Source organism: Ischnura elegans, chromosome 5 (genome assembly GCF_921293095.1).
Source record: "Ischnura elegans chromosome 5, ioIscEleg1.1, whole genome shotgun sequence".
NCBI classification, from domain to species: domain Eukaryota; kingdom Metazoa; phylum Arthropoda; class Insecta; order Odonata; family Coenagrionidae; genus Ischnura; species Ischnura elegans.
In genome coordinates this window covers 66,545,776-66,571,537 of record NC_060250.1, presented here as the reverse complement: position 1 = coordinate 66,571,537, position 25,762 = coordinate 66,545,776, and the positions used below count along the sequence as shown (strand labels likewise).

Here is a 25,762-nt window from a genome sequence, read left to right as displayed (position 1 = left end):
GATAAAAAGTAAACTCATTGTGGTAACAAAATTAAGTAATTCATAGTGACAATGTTAGTAGTCTACTTACTGGAAACATAAATGAGAAAAGAAAAATATACCACATCACACATGATACCATAAAATAAGGCGGGTTAGCACCCCCTTCCAACTCATTCAAGCGTAGGTGCATAGGTGATGATGGCAATCCTTAATAATCCTTATGTGATAATAAATACTGTCACCGCATTATGAAGCATATGCCATTTATTGATCTCAAAATTGCTAAATAAACTTTTTATGCAAGTGTTTTATCTTCATGGAGTTGAAAAATTAGCGTTCTAAATTGAATTTACAAAAGAATGAGTCTAAACACGACACAAATCATACGTCATCTAAATAAGTTATTGTTAGTTATGATGTTGTAAACATAACAAGCAAGTATAATTTCCATAAAATATTTGCCACGATTTGGCTACATTGTTGGAATACAATGATTCCTCAAATATAGTTCTCTCAGGCAAAGGTAATACAAGCACAGAAGAAAGTAAGAAGTGTCATGAATCTCACAGACTCACCTTGCATGGATTTGACAAAATTTGGAAAAAAATTATTTATAAGTTAGCTCAGTACTGAAAGTAGTTTGAGTGACTGTATTTTATAGGAAAACTATAATAAGAAGAAATAAAAAATTTATGCCATGCTGACATTTCAATTACAAAAAATATTGTAAAAATTTTGCAATGAGTCTGAGAGACTCACCTTGCCAGTATTAGGGTTAATGCTAATGTGAATATTGACTTAGGAAGAGTCCAAGTCCAAGTATATTTCTCGTTGTTGTTTTCCGCAGTTCCCAGCTTTGCAGCTGTCTCCTCGGTACTTAGGAAGAGGTGAAATTTAAAAAAGAAATTTTGATATTAGTCAACGAGACTTTGAAATTCTATTACTTTGATGTTCAATTATGTGTATTTATTTTGTATTCAGAATATTTAACTTCTTTTACCACATTGTTTCATCTGTGTAAAAAGAATTGTTTTGGTAATTTGGTTTCTCAGTAAATTGAGCTTTGCCTAAAATATTTGTTTTAAATTTTGAAGTTGAGTTGCAGTTAGTTAGGTCATTGAGCTCATAATATGATGAAATTAAAAATCCTTTGCATTTTTCTCAGAAAACCTTAAATAAGACACCCCTCTGTTCAATAGGCCAAATTTTTTTTGGGTGAGGCTACTGGATCTTTGATTAGCTTTTATACATTAATATATTTCACGGAAATAATTTTCACTTAGCCTTTTAAACCTTCATCTGGTGTGTTATACAATAGATTTACGACAATGTTATTCTCAGTTACATTTTAGTACATATATACGTAACCAATATGTATATGTATGTATGTAACATATATTAATGTAGAATATATAGGTACATATGTCATAATTGTATGGATAATTTTCTAGTTTAGGCTGTACCAGAATTTCCTAAAATCTGTCTGCATCTGTGCTCCACTCACTGGTTGAATTAACTGGGTGAATTTCTGAGAAACACTGGAGCATTGGCACACAATGCACAAGAACCTTGGCCCTTAGTGGAAGAAGTAAGAGTCACCCAGAGCGGATGAGGAAGGCTTGTATTGGGGCTAGAATACCTGGCGTCAAACAGCACAATAAGGAGCCCTAGTGGAAGGATAAGGAGCTGAGAAACTTAGTTTCCATGTTTGCACTGGTTAGAGTTTTACCTTTTGGGCTCTCAGTCCCAACAACGGCTCACATTCCTTATGCTATTTGGCTCAGGATATTAAAGCCCCGTTACAAGCCTTCCTCAGCAGCTCCTGGAGACACTCACCTCTTTCAGCAAGGGTCAAAGTTCTTTTGCAATGTACCTATGCCAATCCTCACAAGTTTTTCCATCAATTTGCCCACTTCATTCAATCAGTGAGTGGAGCATAGATGCACTCAGAGTTTTAGAAACGATAGTACATGATCAATGTCATTGAAAACTAATTTGTTTCCTTGTTTATTTTTAGGATTCAGTTCTTAAACTTTCTGATATTTTCAACCTGTCCACTCAGAGTTCCTTAAAAGGAAGAGCATTCCCCACACAACAAAGGAATATTTGTGTAGTTCTGGGGTGTATTGCTGAAAAGCTTGCAGGACCTAGCAGTATTGCTATTCTTACAGATGGTACATTGGATTATTTAATTGCAAATTTGGTAAGTTTTTGAAAATTTTATAATTAAAAGTGTTTGAATTGGGTGCAGTGAAGGATTTGTTGAGTTATTTACATAGTTTGGTTGATAGGTCATAATAAAAAAAACTGAGGTGTATGGTTGAAGCAGTGTTCAAAAGAGTAATGCACCTGACCAATTACCCATTATTGTTTCATAAGCATGTGGTTTAATATTTAGGCTATACCAGGCTATCATCAGTAATAGTTTTCATACATAGTATATACTATTATTTTTATAATATTTAATAAGACTTTGGAGGTGCACTCATTTGCATGATTTGCATTGTGTTCTGTGAGGAATTAACTAATTGTAATTGACCCTTACCCTGAAAGATATGGCATTGTATTAACTCATGAGCTGATGATGAAATGTTTTTATTTTGTGAAGTTTATCATATCTCTTGGCTAAGCTTAAAGCCACTGAGTATGATCACCATATTGCAAATGGTGGGTAGACCGATAGATATAGAGGTTAAATGTGCGATAAGCTATTTTACTCATCAAATAAGCAGTTGAAATGATATTCTGTGGTTGTATTGGCCTACCCTAAGGCAGGCTATTTAAATTATACAAAACCTTTAAAGAGGTGGTGGTGGTGGTAAGTGGAGGCTGCCAACAATTATGTATGCCTCCCATTACTCAGGGTAGTGGGAGCATGGCATCCCAGTGGGTGGGGTGCTTGGCTGCTGATTGAGAAGTCTTGGGTTCAAATGTCATATGATGCCTCCAGACCCCCAGAGCAAAATCCACTAAGTGTGAGGTGGCCCAGGGAAAGGAACTGGTACCCTACCCAGAATATGTGTATTTCCCATGCCTGTGGCTTAGTTATAGGTGGCCTCTACCCTCACATATCCAACCCAACCCTTTGGTTGAATTACTGGGTGAATGAACCCAGGAATGAGGGCAGCAGCCCTTCTTTATATGATTGTTGGTAGATATCATAGGGGTCAGAACAGCAGCACTCATTTCTCTGCAGAAGTGGTAACATTTACTTTAATGGAAGTAGTACTACAATCTGGAAAGCAAGAGGAGACAATTGAATTGTTATCATGAGTAAATGAGCAATTAAGTTGTACAAAAAGAAGGAGCCTAATGAGAACCTTGATGAGAAGGCAGAACATCTTGATTGACTTTATCTTGAGGCATGATGACGACAATCCTTGAGGGATATGTGGCAGTAGCAGATACAGAAAAAACTCAATGGGGGAGGCGCGAAAGATATCCTGAGCTACCTTTACTTTTATCATAATAAAGAAATAATCAAGACATATGCAAAGTTAAAGAAATTTCACATCACTGCAGGAACAAGTGACCAGGTACGCATTCACGCACACGGGTGCAGGTTAAGTACAATGGATGAAGTTCGCCATGAAAAAATATTTGACTTGTGCCACAGTGTGGACTTGTGATGTCAACATCTTGTTCGGTAAAACCCATCCCAAAGTTCGCTCAGAGAAAATGGCTTGGTGGTGGAACTGGCTAACACACCTGCAATGACCGGTAATCGGGAGATCTAGGTTCAAATCCCGGCTAAGTCTAATATTTTTTCATGGCGAACTTCATCTGTTGGTGTACTGAAATTACACATCATATCTTATTAGCATTCTTACTTTCCTCTCCTATGTACTGGTGGGGTAGCTAATGACTGCACTGTAGGATTTTGATTAAATATTTAGTTCCTAGAGGTGGTATAGATTTTTCTGTATTATGTAATACATATATAAGTTCTCCTTTTTGATTTTTTTTCCTTTTTAGAGGCTTCCCAATAAGATATCTATTTAGAAGTGTTCATAGCTACTGGTGTTTTTGCAGTGAGAGATACATAAGTTATGTAGTGATGGGCACAAGATATGTCTGAAGATGTTGTGTTTATATAATTAGCTCATAAAATTTCAACTGCACCGACAGCTACCGAAGATAAAATGGTTCTCCTGAAGGTTTCAATGCAAAAATTCTGACTGCATTTCTAATTTATTTTAGTTCATTAAGCTTTTACTTTCATCCGTAGCTCTATGTATCTTTCATTGGTGTACTAGTACATACGGGGCATTATGAATAATCCAAGTAAGCCAAACGAAATGCAATCGTACTAACCATAAGTAGGTTTGTTCATGATGTATATCAGTTTTTATCTTTACCATTTTTATTTTATTTATCTTTCACTTCTTTATAGGATTTTTTATATATTTTTTGTCATCTTATACTAATTATCATAATAGATTATTACCCTCCTTCATCGTATAAAGTATCTGTTTTATTTTTTTCAGAAAGAAGATGTCAACCCATCTGTCATTCTGTTCTCTTTAATTGCCTTAGAAAAATTTGCTCAGACTAGTGAGTACCTCTCCTTCAATCTCCTGCATCATTTAACCTAGTGGTTTCTGTAGTGATATAATAATGCCTCTGATTGCCTCTTTTAGGTGAAAACAAAATGACAATCAAGAAAAGGCTTAAAGCAGAAGAGGTTAACCCATTATTAAAACTTGAAGAAATGTTTAATTCTGAAGATTTAGTCAAAAGACAGGTGGGATTCTGTGCTCAGTGGTGCTTAGATAACCTTTGTAAGTAATCGATTTCACTGTACCTATATCGGTTGATATTTGACGTGTATCTAGTATATATATGTATCTTTGGACTTGTGAATTTTGGAATAACTGTGGAGTTGTAGACTCAACGGTGTAGCTGTTGAACAAATTTTCTTGCTGGTGTCTAATTGACTGGTGAAAATTGTCTATTCCTGATCATCCCATTTATGATAAACTTATTAATGTATTCCTTTTGTGTAGTTGGTAGAGGAGTAAAAAGGTTATAGGGTTTGGGGTGAAGCAATTGAGAATCAAGTGCAGGGGAAGGACGAGGGAGTGACACAAAGATTTAGCAGAGGAATTTGATTGAAGCCAGAAACTAATAAAACCTTAGAGAGTTCATCATGAAAAATAACTATTAGTAGCTCACCGGTCTGTAATAATCACTGGGCTGACTTCATGCTTTAGATGGTGCTTAGCCATAAGGAAGTGGTGGGGAAGTTGGTCTTTTTACAGGTGAATTGGAAATAAAGGAATAAAACTTTGTAATGTTCACTATTATATAGATATGGGCATGACCCAGGTTTCGTAACGTAATGTTTCAGGGTAAGATGTAACTATGTTACGAAACGCAGGTTGTACCCATATTGATATAATAGTGAACCCAGTGGTGTAGCCCCCCGAAGTATAAAAACACAATTATTTTCCTTCATAAAAGAAAACAAAATATTGAAAAATCATGAATTTAAAAATATTTCTTTAACAAATGAAATTTCTTTGATTGAGAAAAGTGTTAAAATTAGTTAAAAACCTGTTATTACCCTGTTTAAAAAAAATTTCTCCCCTGGTTTTTTTCTCCCGGATGAAATTCCTGGTTACTCCACTGAGTGAACCTTACAAAGTATTATTCCTTTATTTCCAATATGGAGACATTTCACAAAGTCAAGCCTGAAGTTAACAGTTATACAAGTGAAATGTTGCATATTTTCTGCACAGACTTCAATAAAGATTGAAGAGACATTGCATGAAATTCATCTTATTAACATATTTGTATATATCATTGAAAAATATCTGTTCTTTTTTTATATGTAGCAATTTTTAGTCAATCATTTGAATTATCAGTAGCTGAGCCCTCTCTTCTCAATAAGCTTGTTGAGATTGATATCAATTGGATCTAGTCTTAAATTTACTGTACATAATAATGTCTCCTTCTTTTCCATAATTCCTTTAATGATTTTGGAATATCTGGATAGCATATTTATCGAAATTAGGCTTTGAATGTTTCACCTCTCTAGATTGAAGAGCATCATATAATTCAACCTCTCAAGTCACTGCTATGTTTACATTCTTGATAGCATACCTCCTAATTCGAAGTCCATATTGCCAAGTGGTAATTTGGATTCCAAAGGTAATATTATAGGTTAGATCTACTACTTTAAAAAAGTTATTTTTGTTTATCTCTACATATAAGTTACTATGAGTTATTACTATGACATATATAAAACAGCAACGATGATTTTATTTATGAGAAATCATGTAATTGTCATGGAGCACAAGCTTGAAATTTCAATTTTTCATTCTGTTGGAATGAAAAATCACATTCCTTCTGAGGATTACATTAATACCAAACACTTGAAAATTGTATGAAGGGCGTGAGTATATTGTAAGCTATGTCTCAACAGAGCGTACTATCATCCTTACCAGATGCTGATATTATCCATAGGTCATGTGTCTAATAAAATAATTTTCCATGGAGGTCACTGTATCACAATTTAGTTACTATGCAGGCTGAAACAAATATCATTTATCATATTGTGAATATCTATGGCTTGATTGCTTCACAAGTGAGAAGTTCAAAAAGTATTGTACTCTTATTTCCATATCTGATTCCTTTATATTAGGATAAATCATTACTAATATCATTAAAATTTTTGATTTCCTGCTGCAAAATCTATCAATCATATTGTCCACCCAACTGCATTTCAATATCCAATAGATGAATTCCCTGTGCATTACATAATTAAATTACTTCTTTTTAAGTTGTAGAGAAGCCATCAAAAGATGGTAATTCTTGTCACAGGATAATTGTTTTAATGACATTGTGAAATGCTTTGAGTAAATTGTTCTACTGTAAGTCTGTTCAGGGCATTTTTTCTCCTACTACGAGGGCCAACTCTAGTCCCTTCCAAAGCTCGAGCTAGGGTGGAGATAAGGTTCAACCCAAGACCCTAATCAGGGCCTCCGACAGGCTTCCTAAGTCTGTCTATTTGAGGGCTCCTCTTAATCAACGTTAACCCTTTTTTTCTTTTGCTTATCAATGCATTCAGAATGTATTGTGGAAATTGAATAGGTTCATGCATATTCAAACATATGGACTGCACGGATAAATGGGGTCATTCCTTCTAGTGATTTTTTGCTTTCTCTGTACCTGATATCCCAGAAACTCTCTTTTCTAGGTTGTGAATGTGTCAGTGGCCTTACATCTTTTCTTATTTTTTGTGTGCATTGCATTTTGAATCCAATTTTGGACCTAATTCCAAGCGTTGATTAAGAGTCATTTTGGACTAAAAAACTGAACCTAATAGGGTGGTTTCCTATTATTTTTTTATTGCCTAAATCGAAAGATTATTACTCTTGGAGTAAGTATTTCACGCTTTTAGATTTTTAAATGGCGATATCTATTTTTCGTGATTAAATGAAAAGTGAAAATTTTCAAGCGCGCGAAAACGCGACGCGTAAGTATGAATGCCGGGAAATCTCTCCGTGTGACGTATTTCTGGTTCCTGCTGCCGCCCTTTGAGGGGACCTTGAGGCGAGGCTTAGCGCTGATACGACGCAGGCTGCCAGCGGGTAGCCTAGTGCCCTGCCACCTGGTAGCGCTTGGCTTAAATAAGGATTATTGATACCTTATCAAACAAAGAAAACTTTCCAACCTTAGCCAGTTTTAATAAGTGATTATTAAGACATGTCTCCCTGAGCTCTGTGCCTCATGCATGCATTGGTAATCTCAGACTATGTAAAACTCCTATCCTCTCATGTAGAAGCTATGACGTCACGTGGAGTAGCATCGCATGGGCGCCAATCTGACCCTTTTCAAATGAGGATGAAAGTGGGCCATTGCCATGTTTCTAAACCGGTATTTCTAAAACCAAATAATTTGTATATTATGAATACAGTAATGGTGGGTAACGAATTGGAATGAATGCCTTTCATTTTCTTTGATGAAGGAAACTACCCTATTTTTTGAGAAGTTTGAAATTCATGTCCCTTAGTAAATATTTTTGTTCAATTAATTCTGCCATTTTCTATATTGTATGTTTTAATCTTTTCATTGCTGTGAAAATTTAGGGCACCCTGTTTTCGTCATTTTTACCTTTTCTGACTGAAAATTAGACAGTATGTAAACATTTATATATTCATTGAATTTCATAGTTTGGCTCAAAATGAGAATGGTTATGAAATTAGGAAAAAGAAGTATGTGTAATTCTTACCTTACTGCTGGAATGACATTGTAATTAGCATTCCCAGCAGTGAAAACATAAGATAGTGTTAATACTAAATCTTAGAGATTAATAATTAAGTAATAATTAATTGAATGCTGTGACACAGTTAAATATTGTTTCCAATTTTACTTACAGTTCTTGTTGAAGGGCGAAAGTTTTCATATGAGTGTTTAGATTTGACTGGAATCAATGTGATGCTTAACACTAAGGATGTTACTGAGTACCTGAAAATTTCTCCTAATGGTCTTGAGGTAAGCAGTGTAGTTATTTGAAGTTCCATGACTTTTTTCTATAGTTTGTTTACTTTTAATGAGGTTAAATATGACTGTACCCTTCTAATGCCCGTGCATTTATGCTAAAAATTCTGCATTTTCTACCCAGTGTACCCCAATGGATACGTTGCATTCGTTAATTAATAATTGATGCGTAGTTTTCCACGGCGTTGTCTAGATGATGTCTCCATGTTTCTGGGTTTCACCGCGTGGATTTTCTTTGTGACGACAGTTTCTCCGGTATTCCAACTGGCGTCTTCAGGTCGATGTCGGGATTCAATATTTGGTGACTTAAAAAATTGGCGCCAAAAATGAACTATATAAGTCACCAAAAATTGAATCCTGACATCTACCTGAACACGCCGGTTGGAATGCCGGAGAAACTGTCGTCACAAAGAAAATCCACGCGGTGAAACCCAGAAACATGGAGACATAGTTAATTAATAATGTCCACCAATCTCTCTGTCTATGTATCCATAAGGGCTCTCTTTATTTTTAATATCCTTCCCAATCCAAAATTATGCTCATCCGTTGTACTCTCTTACTTAACACTTTGAAGTCCAAACCTGAGTAGACCTCAGAATATATATTTCCTGCTAGGGACCCAGGCCTGAGTTGGGCAGTTGTATTTGATGCGTGCAAAAATATTCCATGCATTTTTTTGGGCCCGAACTATGTGGACTCTTTCTTTAGCTATCTGGTCTTTTTGTATGGAAGGTGCTGCCACTCAGCAGCTCCTAAATGTACTAGATTTTATAAAAAACATAATCCATGGGTGTCACACTACCCGTCATGGAAATATCACGGGTTTTAAAGTGTTAATATCCAGTCTCAGTCCTATTTTTGCTGTCTTACAAATCCTGAATGTGTTCTTTTCACCTAATTTCAGTTGCTTCATTTATGATCATGATCTACCTTTATTACCTCTAGTTTTATGGTTTACTTTTACTAATGTGTTAAAGAATTTCTCGCTGATTTCTAAAGGCTGATTCAGGATTTTCTTGAGAGGCAATCAGTTTAGAGGGGGTGGGGTGGAGTCTGAAAATCATATGGCAAAGCTGGGTACTGTGGGAGTGTGGAATACATATGTACTCAGTAGTAAGAATTTGAATATGGGAAAGGAGACCTAAAATATGTGTTATTATTTTAGTTCAGTGAGGGATAGCTATGCCAGGTTCCACAATTATTTTTTATAGAGATGGGTTGAATAGCAGATTTCTCGAACTCGAATATCGAATTCGAATATTAAATAATTGCTCGAATATTCGAATAACTCGAATATCGAATACCTCGAATACTAAACGATGGATGCGGGAATGTTTGACTAGGTTGCCTGTGCATCAGGAAACCCAAGATTTTGGCGAGTAATTGTGATTTCCTTGAAAGGATTCGAACAGGAATTTAGCTGATTAACGGAACATTTTAATTTTATGGAAACAATTTGGGCATATAGTTGATTCAACTAACATCTCTCTCAAATATCCTAAGGGGACAACCACCTCGCGAAAAAATGATTTCATGCCATCTCAGCATTTACACTGCTACGATGGATTTCTGTCTAATGTATACATTCTTATCTACCAAACGCCATTTCAGCGACACGCCCAGCTGATACTCAGCTTCATCCAACTTCTTATTTTCAACAGGTAGCTCGCTTTACTTCCGCTCCTGCTGTCAAGTGCTAGCGGACAATCTTAGGCGTTTTGCAAAATACACGCGCTTCTCCACCGGATTTTCTCCAATTATTTTCGGTCCATCTTTGGAAGTTCTCACGAGATAGCAGATGAATTCGAATTGGTAGCAGGGAGAAACCAAGTATCCTGAGAAAATATCTCTTCCTCTGTGACTGTGACAATAGAGATTTATAGCATAACTCATAAATTGTAACTTGATATACAGTAAAACTTTGATTTTACGCAGTTGGAGGGACCGAAATATGGGCACTGTGTAAAATCAAAGTGTGTAAAATCAAGAGTTGGTATTGAGGAGGAGTATAGTTTTCAGGATAACACTAGCTCATTATTGCTCGGAAAATGAAGCCTAATAATCTTATTTACTCAAAAGCAACACCACAGATGACGTGTTACCCTAAGAGAAATATCTTTGCATTCCTGAACAGTGTTTCCCATGGTTGAACAAAATGGTTGAAATGCCAGCATTTCTGGCACTAAGATTACTTCTGTTACCCAGGAGAAATTTCGGAATGGTGATACTAAATGGTCACAGAGAAGCTAATTTTCGAAAATATTCTCATTAAAAGCAGTTTTCAGGATATCCGTTTAACCACCAGCAGACAAACAAAGATTGGAGATTGAAGAAATGAGATACCTGAGGATAGTCATCCAAATTAACCCCATTAACAGGGAGCAAAATTTTGCTAATACATCACAAAGGCTTTACACCCTGTGGGCCTGGGTTCAAGTCCTGGCAGTAGCAAAGACTTATCAGAGATGGCCTTATCCCTACTTGAGTCTAATGTGGAGGGCACTTCCAGTGCACCACTATGTCCATCAGATGGGAAGTTAAGTCCTGGTCCCTTTTGAGCTTATCATTACAACCTGGCTAATGCCAACATAGGGTTCCTATCCCCCCAGCCCTTACTTCACGGCGCTAATGACCCCAGTAGTTGGTTACCTCCAAATAGCATACCATAGATAATACGGAGCACACAGGACCCGGGATATTCGGAAATTCAGATTTTTCCGGTGCTAAGATCACTTTTTTTGAAGTGAGCTATTTAAATGACCGCGCAACTGCCGTCATGCCGCCCGTGATGAATAAAAAATGACTAATAGTCCTGAAAATTTTTCCTTCTCTATAATTAATACGCATTAAAAAAGCATTTCCCCATGAAATTTTAGCATTAGTAGATTGACTCTTCCGGGAATAGCTTCTCTGTCGGCATTCTTCCGCAAATTCAGCGCCGGGACCTTCGACTCACAAGCCGTGTGACTCAGCTTCACGTAATATTTTGCTTCCCCATATCTGATAACAACACTGGACACTTTTTGTATTTCGATTGTATGGTACTAAGCCATTCCTGAGTTTAAAGGGACTGCCTTATCACTCACGTCTTGAATTTGACTTCAATGATTACATGACGATTGACGACGCGAGTTATTCTCCGAGGGCATTAACTCCCGTTCCGTTAAAACGCTTGCCACCTAGCGGAGTTAAGCTAATAGCTATTCAAGTTCCAACCATGTTAAACTTAAACCGTCTGACAATGAGATACAAGTTGAGTCGGTTCTGATAAGCGTGCAGCGCAAGCAATTTTCCCTCGCCTCCATTTGTCCCGCAGATGTGGGGTTAGCCCGGGAATGAGACAATGCATGCTGCTTTTACCATCGTGTTGAATCACCATCGACTTACGTCCATACTAGAAGTACGACTATCTTTTTTAGATCACCTTGGAAGCCAAAATTTTGGCACGGGAGTATTTTTAACGACTCATTTCGCCGTTATATTTCGCTGGGGCGACGGAAAACATAGCGTTGGCAAAATTCTAGAAAGCCTTGCGTTGGGGATACATATTCCGTAGCTCATAATTCTGGATATAAACAGCGTCGATCAATAAGTCGAATAATAAACGAAAGGTGATAATGTTAATATCTCCAGCGATCATGTCTTAATCAAAAGTAGTTACGCATACACGGCGATTGCCGTGTGTTTTAGGTTTCGATATCCTTCTACGGCGAATTTGAACTAAGAGCGACATTCGCGTTCGTAATGGAGCCTGAAATATTACTGAGAGGGCTCACGGGGAAGCAATAATTAGATTCGCGATGTATTTAGTTTCACGTTCAACAGCGCGATGTCATTTCAACCGTTCCTGTATTCATTTTTGCAACTCATTGAGACGAAATAATAACCTAACTGCATATTGCTCTAGTCGGATTTTCAAAACAAGCCGAAAGACAACTGCGTAAAATCAAGATTAGCGACCTCTTAGGGGCTGGGGTTATGCTGCGCAAAATCGAAAAACTGCGTAAAATCAAGAAAAGATGTAAAATCGAAGTTTCACCATTGCAATTCCCTATGCTTTCCGGCCGGACTTGAGTGCCGCTGCGTAAAAACGAGACTTGATGTAAAATCGAAGTGCGTAAAATCGAAGTTTTACTGTATGTTTATTCGAGACGGTACATTTAGCATAACTATTCGAGACCTCGAATATCGAATACTTTCTAGTATTCGAGGTATTCGAGTATTCGCGAACACTATTCGCACATCTCTTATTTTTTATGCTACTGTTTTTGATACTATGTATCATCATCAGGCCATATTTGTATCAAAATACGCTGCGATATGACCAGATTTGATACTTCGTAAGAAAACCGGCCACATAAATAAATAATTGTTGAACCTGCCATTGCCTTTCCTTGCTGTACTATCATGAAGGAGTTTCATTGTTCCATCAGCTGGCACTATTAATTTCAAGGCTATGTGCAGGAATTTAAAGTGGAGAGAGAATGATAAGTTGAGTACCTGTGCTACTGAAGTGCCGGGGCAGGAATCAAATCTAACATTCCTGATAAAATTTTCTTTGAAAATTTTTGAGTCACTCATTGTCAGAAGGGGATAAATATTATGGTTTTCATGTTGGAATAACAAGTGCAATTTTCTGCAAAAATTACTTTTAATTTCAATTTAGGAATTAGAAATTATTTTTGTGGAAAAGTGCTCCTGGTTTTCAAAATATGGATTAATTCCATTCATCCTTGCTAGAACCTGGGATTTTATACCATGGTTTATATTGAAGGGGCTGAATGGATTATATATGTGAGATGTTGGACCTGGGTATATTTTTGAATGGTTGTAGGTGAAATTCGATTAGATCAAAATACATTTTACAAAGCATCCGTTGGAAATTATCCGTCCCTAATTAAGGTGTAGTATTTTTTATTGTTTGACTTATGTTGTGTGCTTCATGAATACCACATTCGTCTTTGAGTGAATTTGAGCATTTCTTGAAATGTTGGTTTTATAACATTTTCTATATTGCAACTAGAATGACCATGGCTTGCCCCCCTCTAGTTTTGATCCTGGGTACGCCCATGATGCTGTATGTACTCATAGCCTAAATCATAAATAATAAATCCAGTTTTTTTATTTATTAGACATATAATTGTTATTTATGCTATGTAATGCTAATATACACATTTATGTTCTGTTTGGTTACCTTTTATTTAAAACTAGTGTTTAGAGCAATTTTTTATCTCATCTAGATTGAAATTTTGAAATTGACTTCACTTTATTTATCCTTTACAGGCAAGATGTGATGCATACACTTTTGAAAGTGTGAGGTGTACTTTCCAAGTGGATTGTGGAGTATGGTACTATGAGACGAGGATAATCACCCCTGGTGTCATGCAAATAGGCTGGGCTACAATGGAGAGCACGTTTCTCAATCTTGTAATTTAAATTCCTTTTTATCTCTATAGAGTTTGATTAATTTCTCTCTGTGTATCAAAGGCAGTCATTTTGTTTGTGGCATCAATGTGGCATTTTAACTGTCAAAAAATCATGTTTCTTAAAAATTATTTGCGTCCCTACCAAAATATAGGATTTAAAGAGACCAGATTCAAGCATATAAAACTCCCAGTTATAAATTATGACTGGTAAATGTGCATGACTATAAAACATGAGGCTTCTATAGAGAGTTATGATAAATTATAATTCAAGGAGTCTTTGCTGATGGAAATTAAGTAATTTCTGTCGTTAAAATGGTATATTTTATATTATGGGTCCCATAGTTATAATTTGAAAATACTCTGACAATATGTATTGCCATTCTAAGGTATTTACACTACTTGAAATACATATTGGCACATTTTATTGATCAGTTTGAGAGTTAAAGGGCAGAATCTGATTAAAAAAATTTCAATTACTCTACGTTTTAAAGTACATTATAATAAATTAAAAAGGGGACAGATTGCCGTCCCTTAGTTACGTAGTTTTTTTGTTGATGATAATTGAAGCAAGAAATGCAATAGACAGACTAGAAAATTCCCTGTGCCTGTTTGCATCAAGTATAAAGGAAAAAAGGGAAATGCCGAAGGAAAAGCATGTGATCATGGTTTGAGTTAAAGATTTTTGCATTTTTGTTACTTCAATCTTGGTGTGAAGATTCCTCTATTGGATGGATGATAGAATGCATTCCTAATTCTTGCTTCGAATTTTCATTAGTGCTTAAGATGCTCTGAAGATGACCTTTCTCTTCCCATTGTTTGCCCTGGTGGTGGCTTGGCAAATTGACAGGGTTCCCACTCAACCGTGAAAACCTTAAAACCGTGAATAAGCCGGGAATTTCGTCTACCGTGAAAAAACCTGGAAATAGCCATGAATTTTGTCATAAAACCTTTATTTTTTAACCATAAAAAAATTATTTTAGAACTACAATTGGCTGTTCAAAAGAAAAATCGATATGGCGATCATATTTCAAGGTCAGTCACTCGCAGACACTGTCCAAGCATTTATCTGCACATTTACATTCGAATCGCAAATATTGGTTTGTGTGTCATGACGACACACAGACCTTAAGGTTGTGATTGGAAGACCGTGAACCAAAGTGATCATTAACCCTGGCGAGAAATTAGACACCTCTTCCCTTCCCTGTCACCCTCCATTTTCCCACTCACAACCTTTAGCTGGCCCTAAATTTTCTAACAATACGCGACTTCATAAGAGCATTGTGGAAGGCTACACGGGATTTCCACCGGGTCAGGTTCTCCAACTCCATCTCGGCCGACGTTTCGATGGGCGAGATGGAGTCGGAGAACCTGACCCGGTGGAAATCCCGTGTAGCCTTCCACAATTCAATACGCCGGGAAAGCCTACGATCATTCTTCATAAGAGCACTTTCATTGCTGCGTTTGCATTCGTGGCGTTTATCACTTTTGCTATATTTTTAGTTAACGGCCAGTGATTTTTATGTGATCAATATTTCTTCAGAAAATGGCCTATCAACCGACCGTGAATTATACGCAAGTTAGACCGGGAAAACGGGGAAAAAACGGTAAATTTTGTAATTTAGTTAGAGTGGGAACCCTGATTGATTGCCATCATAAGTGAAAGTCATAGTTTTTCATGGTATGGTATTCAGAGGAGGCACTTGACAGCTTAGGTCATTTTCACCATAAGGAAAGAAAAGGGAGGGAAAGATTGAGAGGAACCATTAGCCCTCTTCTAAAAAAAAAGTACCAAGAGGACCACAGCTTAACGTTCCTTTCGACAGATGGGAGTGTTGTACTTGAAGTGCCTTCCAACATTTTTGGCTTATGCAGTGATTTGAACCTGGGCCCTTGGGATTTGAAGGGACCTGATCCCCACAGTTGTTCATCCCCCTTGCATCTGTAGTACGTCTGTCCTGGAATAATGAATTTGTATGAATTTATTTTACTGTTGTAATTATCGAATCAGTTTTCTGAAATATGCTAAAAAAGTTGACATTTTTACTTATCTGATAACCTGTAGGTGCTAAATATGAAGAAATAGGTGGTGTAAGTAGGTGCTCTAATTTTCAAAATCTTAATATAACATTTTATTGACCCAGAATACTTTTTTTGCATTTTGATAAGATAGTCGGTCCTGGAATCATAACCAGCCAGCCTTTGATTAGGTTTATGAGAGACCAGATGTACAAAGTTTTCTTGCATGTCAATTCTTTTAACAGTAAAGTATGTACAATACAGTAAATCGCCGTATTTTACATTGCATCAGTAATGGCTGTGAAAGTGGAGCAACTTTTGTCAGTGAAGGATGGGATTGGTATATTTTACCCACACATAGTGTTCTAATTTAAATTGAACGTCTGCTAATTTCAGCCATTTTGTGTTCGTTTATAGGAAATTTTAAAACTTAATTTTACTCTCTTAAGGACACCAATAAGTCATGATGACCCATAAACCCTGCTCGTATAGAAGTTAAGATTTATCCCTTTTCTCTTCGCCTGAATATCCCAAAATATTTATTCCTTAACTAAGTAGCCATTGTATATTCCTAACTGAATTTGGGGCCTTTTGTACTCCAATCCTCTTAATCAAAAGTGGAGCATTTGTGTTTTGCAGGTTTCATAGATTGCTGATATAATTTTCAACTTTTTATTTAGAATTAAACTATCAATTGATTAGATGGATAGATTGCTATTTTCATCCAATTGCTTCATTATACGTCATGCATTGATATCATTTGCCAAAAATTGTACAGTTGATCGAGGCTAAGTACAGAGTATTGTTTCATTCTCAGAATGATAGATTACTGCACTACAAAAATAGCAGTATTGTTTTCTCAATCCCAAATCATTATGGTCTTTGAAATAGGCAATGGGTTCATTTTCTTAACTGTAACACTTTCTAGTGCTTGAGATTGGGTGATTTTGAATATAGTACCATGAAGTATGTTATTAATTTAAAAAAATTTAAAAATAAAAATGACTGTTGTTGCTGGACATATGTATAGATAAAGCCTGTCTTATGCTATATGTTGGAAAAACTCTAGATCCAGGGAGAGATATTGGCCTTTTCAAGGTGATAATATTTGTATGTGTCAAAATGACCCCCCTTCTTGTCAGTATGAAACTCTAACAATGGAAGGGTTTAACTCGGCTATGCTCTGTGGTCGTATTTAAAGATAAGTTTTTGGCAATCAAAACTATGTTATGTGCTCATCACATAAAATAACCTTCGACTTTTTTCTAATCTTTGTCCTGGAATAATTAGGATCGTTTTTCTTTGTGCATTTTTAGTATTCTTTATTTCAATATCTTTATTTTATTTTTTATTTATTGTCACACCAATGATAAGAACACTATTTGGCCTTTTACATCGTGGTTTTCATAACATTTAACTATTATACGTTCACAAACGCCCATACCCTGGGTAGGGGCAGCTTACCCAATTGGGTCTCAAAGCTGTGACCTTCAGTTTAAAAGGTGAAGACTTTACCCACCACCACTGAGGCCTACCAGATGGCCATTATTGCTGCTTCAATTGAGTAAAAATGATGCAAACATGGCATATTAGCTATACAATGTAAGAGGTTTGGTATTGTTGACAAAAGAAATATTTTGCTCTTAAATAGGTGATATCAGTGTAAGAAGGAAAAAACAGGCATTTGTAGGTAAGAAGGAAAAAACAGGCAATGTAGCTTAGTTTTCCCATAATTGATTCTTAATGAACCTATATGTGCATAAAATGTGTTTTCTGAGCCAAAGAAATAATAGTCATTGTTAGCAGTATCGTCAGCTTAATTATTGCTGATGAAATGAATGGTTTATACGGTCCAAATTTTTGTCTTTGCAAAGATCTTGTCTACATCAAGATTTTGTCTATGTTGAAAAAAGATATTTTGTGGTTATTCAAATTTCCAAATGGCATATTTTTCATGCCGTTAGAAAAATTACTTCATATTTTCAGTAAAAAAGTATTGAAAATTTATAATGCCACCTTAAAGTTTCTACAGATTTCCTTTTCCAAATACGAATTCCTGAAATCCAGAAGTTTTAATTATTTCAAATGGAAAGATATTTGTTGCATAAGCAGGCGATATATAGTCGAATGACATCCTATAAGTAATGAAAGAACAGAGAGATGGCACTTTTCCACAGGTTTATTGTTGAAAGTACGACGCGTTTCGACCATCAGGTCATTATCTAGTACAATGAGGATTTTTGGTTCCGCAGCTGTATATATGCAAAACAGATGGGTGATGGGTGGCAGGGGAAGGTTAGGAAGGATATGCATCATTGATTGGTGCTCTTGGGGAATGGTATGGCAAGGAGTGGGGAGTGGCCAAAAAATGTCTGTTCATTCATTAGAGAAATGCCTCCTCTTGCACAATTTCCAATTTTTCCAGAGTGTCCAGTCTTCTGCCTTTCCTCCCCACGTGGATGATCTTTGGATCAAAATCACACCAATTTTTTTCTTCTAGGAGATGTTTTGCCTTGAGAGAGGTGGTATCTTCTTTCTCGGAGCATTTTATGTGCTCCTTCAACGTGCGTCGAAGTTTCTACCTGTTTGACCGATGTACACTTTTTTGCAATCCTTGCACTTTATTCTACAAACCCCTGGTTGTTTTCCATATCTCTGTTCTTTCAATACTTATGGAAAGATATTTATTCTACCATTACTTTCAATCAGCGTTGAAGAGCTGATTGAAGTAAAATTTTATCAATTTAGGTGAAAAATAATTCCCATGTACTTATAGAATAATATTAATTATGATGTTAGGTTTTTTCTTTGCATCAGATAAGGGGTTAATTAATTCATTTGTATTAATAAGTATGTGTGGACTGTCATGACCGAGATGGTAGGTTTGGATACTAACCTGTGGGTGGTCCTGGGAAAGGAGTGAAATTCACATGCCTGTGACTCAATAAGGCATGAGCTCTACTCTTGCTTATCCAAACAGATCTTTGGGGTTAATGGCTGTGAGAGTTTAGTCAATAGCAAATGAAGATGCTCAGTGAAAGGAAAGAAGTAACATGTGTTCTTTGTTTGTTTTGGTGGCACAGCGAATTTATTACTTTTTAATTTTATTCTAATTGTTGTGAAGCACTGAATTTTTCTCCTTGTGTCAATGATACTATGCAAATAGATCATTCAATTATGTGTCAACTTCTAGATTTGATGAAAGGGACGGTTTTGTGCTCTAGTCTTGCTTCCCCAGCAATTTTTTTATCATCACATCTCCTTCCATTTTCACTCACTTTAGCCTTGCAGTTTTCATGTTTCTTATGAGGGAAGATAGAAAAACAAAAAATTAGGAAGTTATCCCACAGTTATATAGTAGTTGTTCTCTATTTTTTTCATTCTCCTAAATTATCTTTCAATGTCACAGCTGTATTCATTTTATCTGTAAAATATAATTTTCCTTTCCCATCTTGCATACCGGTTATCAACTCCCTATTTCAGACCTTTGGTTCACGTTTTCTCCCAGTACTCATCCCAGTTGTCCTCTGATTCCTTTTGCTTTCTCATTTGTTCCTTTGACCTTTGTTCAACAAAATAAGCAGTTTTACAGTCTCAAAACCAATGCTGATATCCACAACTATAACACAAGGGGTTGTAGTGATTTAAGAGTTACTGTACATAAATCAACCATGTTCAGCAAAAACCCCATATATGCTGGGTCAAAATATTTCAAATGTTTACCTCTAAAGATTAAACAGCTAGATTCATTCTCCAAATTCAAAGGTCAACTTTATCAGTATTTATGTGACAATCCCTGTTATTCAGTGGATGAATTTATGTCTTTATAACCTGTCTTTTGAAAATGTTACTTTTATGTTTATGTCTGTATCTATCCTTCTCGCCTTAAATATTATTTTTTAATACCTCATGTATGTACTATTTTTGTGACTTGTTCCATACGTGGCTTAGACACGTCTCTGGGAACCAATAAAAATATTATTATTATTATTATTATTCAATAGTATTTATGTCCTCACCCATTATGTAGAGGAATCACTTGTTTGGCTGTTGAATTTTTGGGCGAGTACAGAAACTTGTCTATTTCAAACATTTTATGATCTATCTGGATTTGATTTTTAAAGTTTTTCCTTCCTAATTGTTGGAAGCATGCCTCATGTTAGTGGAGGAAACAAGTGCAACAGAAACTGGCTAATCGTGATGTATTTAATTGATCTGCTTAAGATGAAAGTGATCAGGAAAGTACCAAACCATTTTGGGTGTGATTTTCAAAAACCTGTCTTTGCCACTTTCTATGAGACATTTCAGTTAGATGTGCTTAAAAAATTGAATTCCATTTTTCTATGTGAATACTTGGGTATCTACGCCACTAACATATATACCATTCAAATTTTTAATATATATTATATCAGAATATGCATTTTATTGTATTATTTTATTAAACTTTATTGGAAATTTATTGTTTAAACTTTTATAATTGTGAGCCACTCAAATGATCGTTGGGATTCTGGCTATTTTTGTAAATTCCATTGATACCAATAGGTTAGCATCAAAAAGTCTAAACTGGAATCTGTAGTATCTCTTATTTATTATATATGTTAGCAAATATCAACAATAGATACTTTGTGTGGAATTTTAATGTATTTTTTCTATTTGCTTTAATAGGAAGGATACGGCATTGGAGATGATAGATTTTCATTGGCCTATGATGGATGTAGACAGCTTGTGTGGCACAATGCTCACACAGAACCTGTTACTCTGCAGTGCTGGAATTCAGGAGATATTCTTGGCTCCCTCCTTGACTTAAATAAATTAGAAATAATATTTTATTTGAATGGTACGGCACTGAGCCCCTGCACTCTAGTTTTCAAGACAGCAAGGTAAAACTGGGATATAATTTAAGCAGAAGAAATGCGAACTTACTTTATTATGCTAGATTATCTTAATGCCTTTTGTTTACAGGTCTGGCTTTTTTGCTGCAGCTAGTTTCATGTCTTTCCAGCAGTGTGAATTCAACTTTGGACACAAACCATTTAAATATCCCCCAAAAGATAGACCGTTCCAGTGTTTCAATGACCATGCCACCCTCGGGGAAGAGGATAAAATTGTGCTTCCTAGGTATATTGAGTGAAAATTTTGGAATAGAATGGCAAAGACTTCATTAAAAAATCTGTGATTGATAATTAATAATATTGTCTCATTTAGGCACATACATTTGGAGCAGCTCATGAAATTGAGTGTGTGTGAAGATTCTTGCACACTATGTTTTGATCAGAAAGCTTCCGTGAGATTACTTCCATGTGGACACAGGTATATTTCTTAGTGAAAACCAAAATTCTTATAATATTTTGTTTATAATGGGAATTTATGTTATTTCATAATTTCTTTTCAGAGGTTTCTGCTCATCATGTACTAAACAACTTACCGAGTGCCCTATGTGTCGTTCATCTATCAAAGAAGTAGTTTTATTTGATAATACGTGACACACATTCATATGCTATGTGTGTAAATGCCATATAAGTATTATTATTTTTGGTGCAAAGTATAATTTAATATTACATGTTAAATGGACTATGAAGTGATTGGCTTCATTTTTTTGAAGTTATGAATGTTATGCGACTTCTTTCTTTTTCATAACCAGTGTGAAGCACAAAAATGAGAGTATGAGCGATGCATATTTAAGTTTTGGGTATTAGATAGGGCTCTTACACAGTGTAGAATGATTTCTTGCCAGTATTAGAAAAGATGGATGAATACTTTATGGAACTAAACTCATTGTTTGAACTTATGGAATGCAATTAAAGAGAAGAAATACTTCCACTCATATTTGCTCACTCAAGTTAAGAACTTTCTATTTTAACTCCTTTGGAACTCCCAATGGTATTGTACATTATATAGTGCTATTTTCAAGTAAAAATTGGTGCTTCTTGTTCTTGTTTTTTCCATGACATTTATTTTTCCATGAATTGGAATCCCACTGTGGAATAATCAGAGTTCTGCAGTTAGTTTTTCCATTCTGTAAATATTTTGTACAGTGCATTTGAGTTTATGATTTTAATATATTTGATTGTGATAGACTGTAAGTCTTTATTTCATTATTTTATCAAAGGCTTTGCAAAAGGAGTTTCAAAGGTGTTGTGTAAGAAAACTTGACTTGAGACTTTTTGGGTAAAGTTATCTCAGGTAAGAGCTTGAATAACATTCTCATTAATTTCCTTGTTGAAATGTCGATCCTCAATTTTGTTATCATGACCTTATCGAATTTGTGATTTATAGGTATGAGTTGCAAATTAATATAATCTATCAAATGCTCTGTAATCCCATGGAAATAAATATCTGTATTTTTTATTTTAACTGTTCATTACTTTATCCTGCTAAAGATGTATTTGTTGGGAAATTATAGGTCATTATTCCATGAATTGATAGGAATCATTATTATCAGTTGCTGTGTGATCGAGGTGCACGGATAACTTCTAATTGTGCTTGATTATGGTGATATGCTTGAATAGCATTTTTAAGAGAGCGCTAAAACTCCTTCATGCCGATGTAGCTTACATATTTTACCATCACGTGGCCAAAAGAACACGGGTCACAAGAAAAAAAAGTATCATTATGGATTAACTTTTATTCAAGTATCTTTCTAAGATATCTTCAGGTTTAGTTATTTACTTGTCAAAGAATTCTCCAATGGCGAAAGAGAAATGTTACTTATGGTTCGAGGTTAGCCAATCACGTGCATACTACGGCTTTAACTGTTTGTTTCAACATGGCGGGTGAGTATATCGTGTGTGTTTCAGTTGTGTTGTGATTTCAAGTTCGTTTCTCCTCGTCATGGCAGGAATTTATGTTTCAGACGTATTGGTGCTGGAAGAAGAAGATATAGCGAATTCAGATACTGGTGAGTTTTTTTCTGTTTCATATTACGGGTGTAGATCTAATTCCTTACAAGTTGTGTGTACCTTCTGATAGTGTGGTATGTTATTAATTCATAGGGTGAATTGTGAAGGGAATGTTAAAGGGCTGTTCGTGTGTTTCTTAATAATTAACGTAATTCAATGTTCTTATTTGGTTTGTTTATTTTTGTTATGGCGACTTAAGATTTTTTATACCTTCGAACTAGAAGTGGGATGGTGCTTTGCCTCGAGTAGTTACTCATTTATGAGATGTTCAAGACGGTTGTTTGACTTAATTTTTAATGGGTGTCCTTAGATATCTTAATACATAGCATTTCCTAGGTCATATTTCGTGTATCAAATGCGAATAACAACTAAGGAACGCTAGGTACATCTCGGTCACCAATGTCAATGCCCCCCGTAGGTGGTTTTGCGTGATGAATTGACGTTAGTCCTCTTGCATTCCGAGTAACATAGAGAGTATTATAAATTAATTGCTTAAGTTCACATGGTACGATGTTCCTGTTAAGTTGCAGTTAATCTAGTTATCTAACCTTATTTTTGAATGAATAGTTGTTTAACGTGAAATTAAGGCAGGACAAATGCTTTGACTGTAGACTTCACGCAATAACGCAGGAAGTCTGAATCATAGCTGAGTTAATGCTGTAAGCAATATTAAATCTAGGGACGCTGGCCGTTTTCTTTAGTGACCAATTTGATGTTAACTGTTCTCTATTATAGGCTTACTTAATGGAGCATTCGTAAATGAATACTAGAAAGCATGCGGAGGTGCACTAATATGTATGCATTTGGGTTTTAAAGATAACTTGTGTTTAGTTGCCCAATTGTCAGGTTTGTTGACGTCGACCCACGGATTTTCATGGCTGAATTCAGTGTTAATTTCTGCAGCATTGGTTTTAGTTGGTGTATTAGTCCGACTTAACTGTAAATTTTAACCAATTGTTTCGGATAGCAGAGCGATTTTTATGTATATTTTCTGTTCGTGAGCAGTATGAATACCCTCCATTTCATACGTATCTCTAATATTTTTAGCCTTATAATATCTGGCGTTAATGGTTCATTTTATGTTATTATTTTATCAGCACTAAGGCTTATTTTTGTTGTTAGTCGCGAAAAGGTATATATTGATGTAGGATGACTCAAATAACTTTCTTTCTTTGTTGTTATTTTCCTATTCTGTAATGTTAGGTTGCAAATATAATGTTGTCATATTCTTGCAAACAGTGGCTGGCTGAGCTCTTATGGTTTGTCGTTGATTGTTCAATAGGACGGCAATTTCTTGACTCAGCCTCTTATGTTATGTTGTCAGTAGGGCATTCCTTTTGTCTGACCAATATTTATCTTGAGCAAGGTACCAGTTCGCGATGTCTTCATAGAGACCAATTTCAGTTAATTTCTGCCAGATGTACCAATAATATCGATGAAAAGTATCTCACATACGACAAATGTGTGGAGTACTGCATGTGGGAGTGTGCAGTATATACTCTATACCCCTTATACTTACTTGCAATTGGATTTGAAGCATGTATCTTGTTATTAGCGGCCTATATACGATTTCTCAGTTTGATTACCTAAGTGTAAGAGAGCTATGTTGTAGTCTTGTACACCGAGAGACCTGAATATTATTATATTTATCCATTCTTGGCGATTAAATGAACGAAATATTAATTTTTTATTATAAAAAAGCTCCCTGTTATGTATCCCTCTAGGCCACGCTGAGCGCTGAAATTTTCTTTGGCAGCCTTAAATTAAGCTATGCAAACATCTTCGCCGCTGATGGGTTCGCCCACGTTCATGCTAGAAAGCTTTTGTTTTGAGGAAGTGGAGGTGTTAGTTGCGTGTAGTAGTCCTTGATCTCGGAATTAATGTACTCGTTTGATTTCATTGTAGTACTATTAGGAGGGGGTGTACATTTTCCCCTCCCTACAGCCTAAGTCCCCTCCCTCTCACATTCCGTCCCCTGTATTTCTCATCCTTTCTTTCCTCTTCCCAACCCGTAGTGGCTTCCGAAAAGATGGCCGAACTAAGGGCCCGCGCACTTCCCCTCCGTTCTCTACCCCAAATGCGACGTTGCCATATGACGATTTTAAAATCGTTTTTGAAACGCAAAACATCTATTAGGTAGGTAGTTATTCAAGTTTAGCTATCACTCATTGATATAGGAATTGGCTATTCTTCATCAGCGTGTGTCATTATGGTGACTGGAAGCTTCAGTCATTAACAATTTCATACCAATGATGATCATGGAATGACAAAGACCTTGAAAAATAATGGTTTTAATTAATCATCTTCCTTATTTGCTTGATATAGATTTCTTTTCTCAGATTTGCCAAATTGATAATCAAACCTACGAGGAAAGGATTAACCTTACATGCTTTATATTCAAGAATAATTATTATTACGGTCATTAGTTGGACTAACTTAGAGTTAGTCGTTAGCGCGCGTTAATGGTTTTGTACCAATGTGATAAACCAGGCGATTCTTCGTGGTAGCTTGTATACCTTTATGTCTAGAAGTTTGTTGAGTGCTATGTCGCCTGTATTTCTTCTATTTTATATCAGGTTATCTATTATGATTAATGTGATTCCAGTTATCAGGCTTTTATGTAGCCAATTTTCTAGTTATGATTGATTATTTGTTGGTGAATGATGTTTGTAGGCTACTTTCTTGCATACCTTCTTTCAAATTAAGATTTACTAACCCTATGGTTGCATCTTAGTTTCCATGCTTTTGAAATTCGCCATTTCGTGTTACCTTGAGGGGACAACCCTTTAGTTCTTTCAATCACGGTTCAGAGATTAAATGAAATTAATCCATTATGGGCTTAGTTAATATTCTTGACCTTAATTTTAAACATGTTTGCGGGAATTTTTTTGCCATATGCATTGATACGCAAATCCAGATGATTCACATTAGGTA

At 35.8% G+C, this 25,762-nt stretch overlaps 2 protein-coding genes across 6 annotated transcripts in view; both read left to right on the top strand.

Moving 5' to 3' along the window:
* The window catches only part of LOC124159005 (RING finger and SPRY domain-containing protein 1-like), a 29,960-nt gene extending 7,683 nt beyond the window's left edge, over positions 1-22,277 (top strand). For both annotated transcript variants that reach the window (XM_046534479.1, XM_046534480.1), the window contains 9 exons: positions 2,000-2,185; positions 4,470-4,536; positions 4,623-4,763; positions 8,366-8,481; positions 13,771-13,914; positions 20,595-20,809; positions 20,892-21,047; positions 21,135-21,239; positions 21,322-22,277. In XM_046534479.1, coding sequence (XP_046390435.1) covers positions 2,000-2,185; positions 4,470-4,536; positions 4,623-4,763; positions 8,366-8,481; positions 13,771-13,914; positions 20,595-20,809; positions 20,892-21,047; positions 21,135-21,239; positions 21,322-21,412 — 1,221 coding nt within the window. In that variant the 3' untranslated portion in view covers positions 21,413-22,277. The remainder of the gene's footprint in view (positions 1-1,999; positions 2,186-4,469; positions 4,537-4,622; positions 4,764-8,365; positions 8,482-13,770; positions 13,915-20,594; positions 20,810-20,891; positions 21,048-21,134; positions 21,240-21,321) is intronic.
* A 326-nt stretch (positions 22,278-22,603) lies between these two features.
* LOC124159004 (serine/threonine-protein phosphatase 4 regulatory subunit 1-like) overlaps positions 22,604-25,762 on the top strand; it is a 136,398-nt gene continuing 133,239 nt past the window's right edge. For 2 of the 4 annotated variants that reach the window (XM_046534475.1, XM_046534473.1), the window contains exon 1: positions 22,709-22,827. In XM_046534475.1, coding sequence (XP_046390431.1) covers positions 22,761-22,827 — 67 coding nt within the window. In that variant the 5' untranslated portion in view covers positions 22,709-22,760. The other 2 variants (XM_046534474.1, XM_046534476.1) reach the window with 2 other exon arrangements.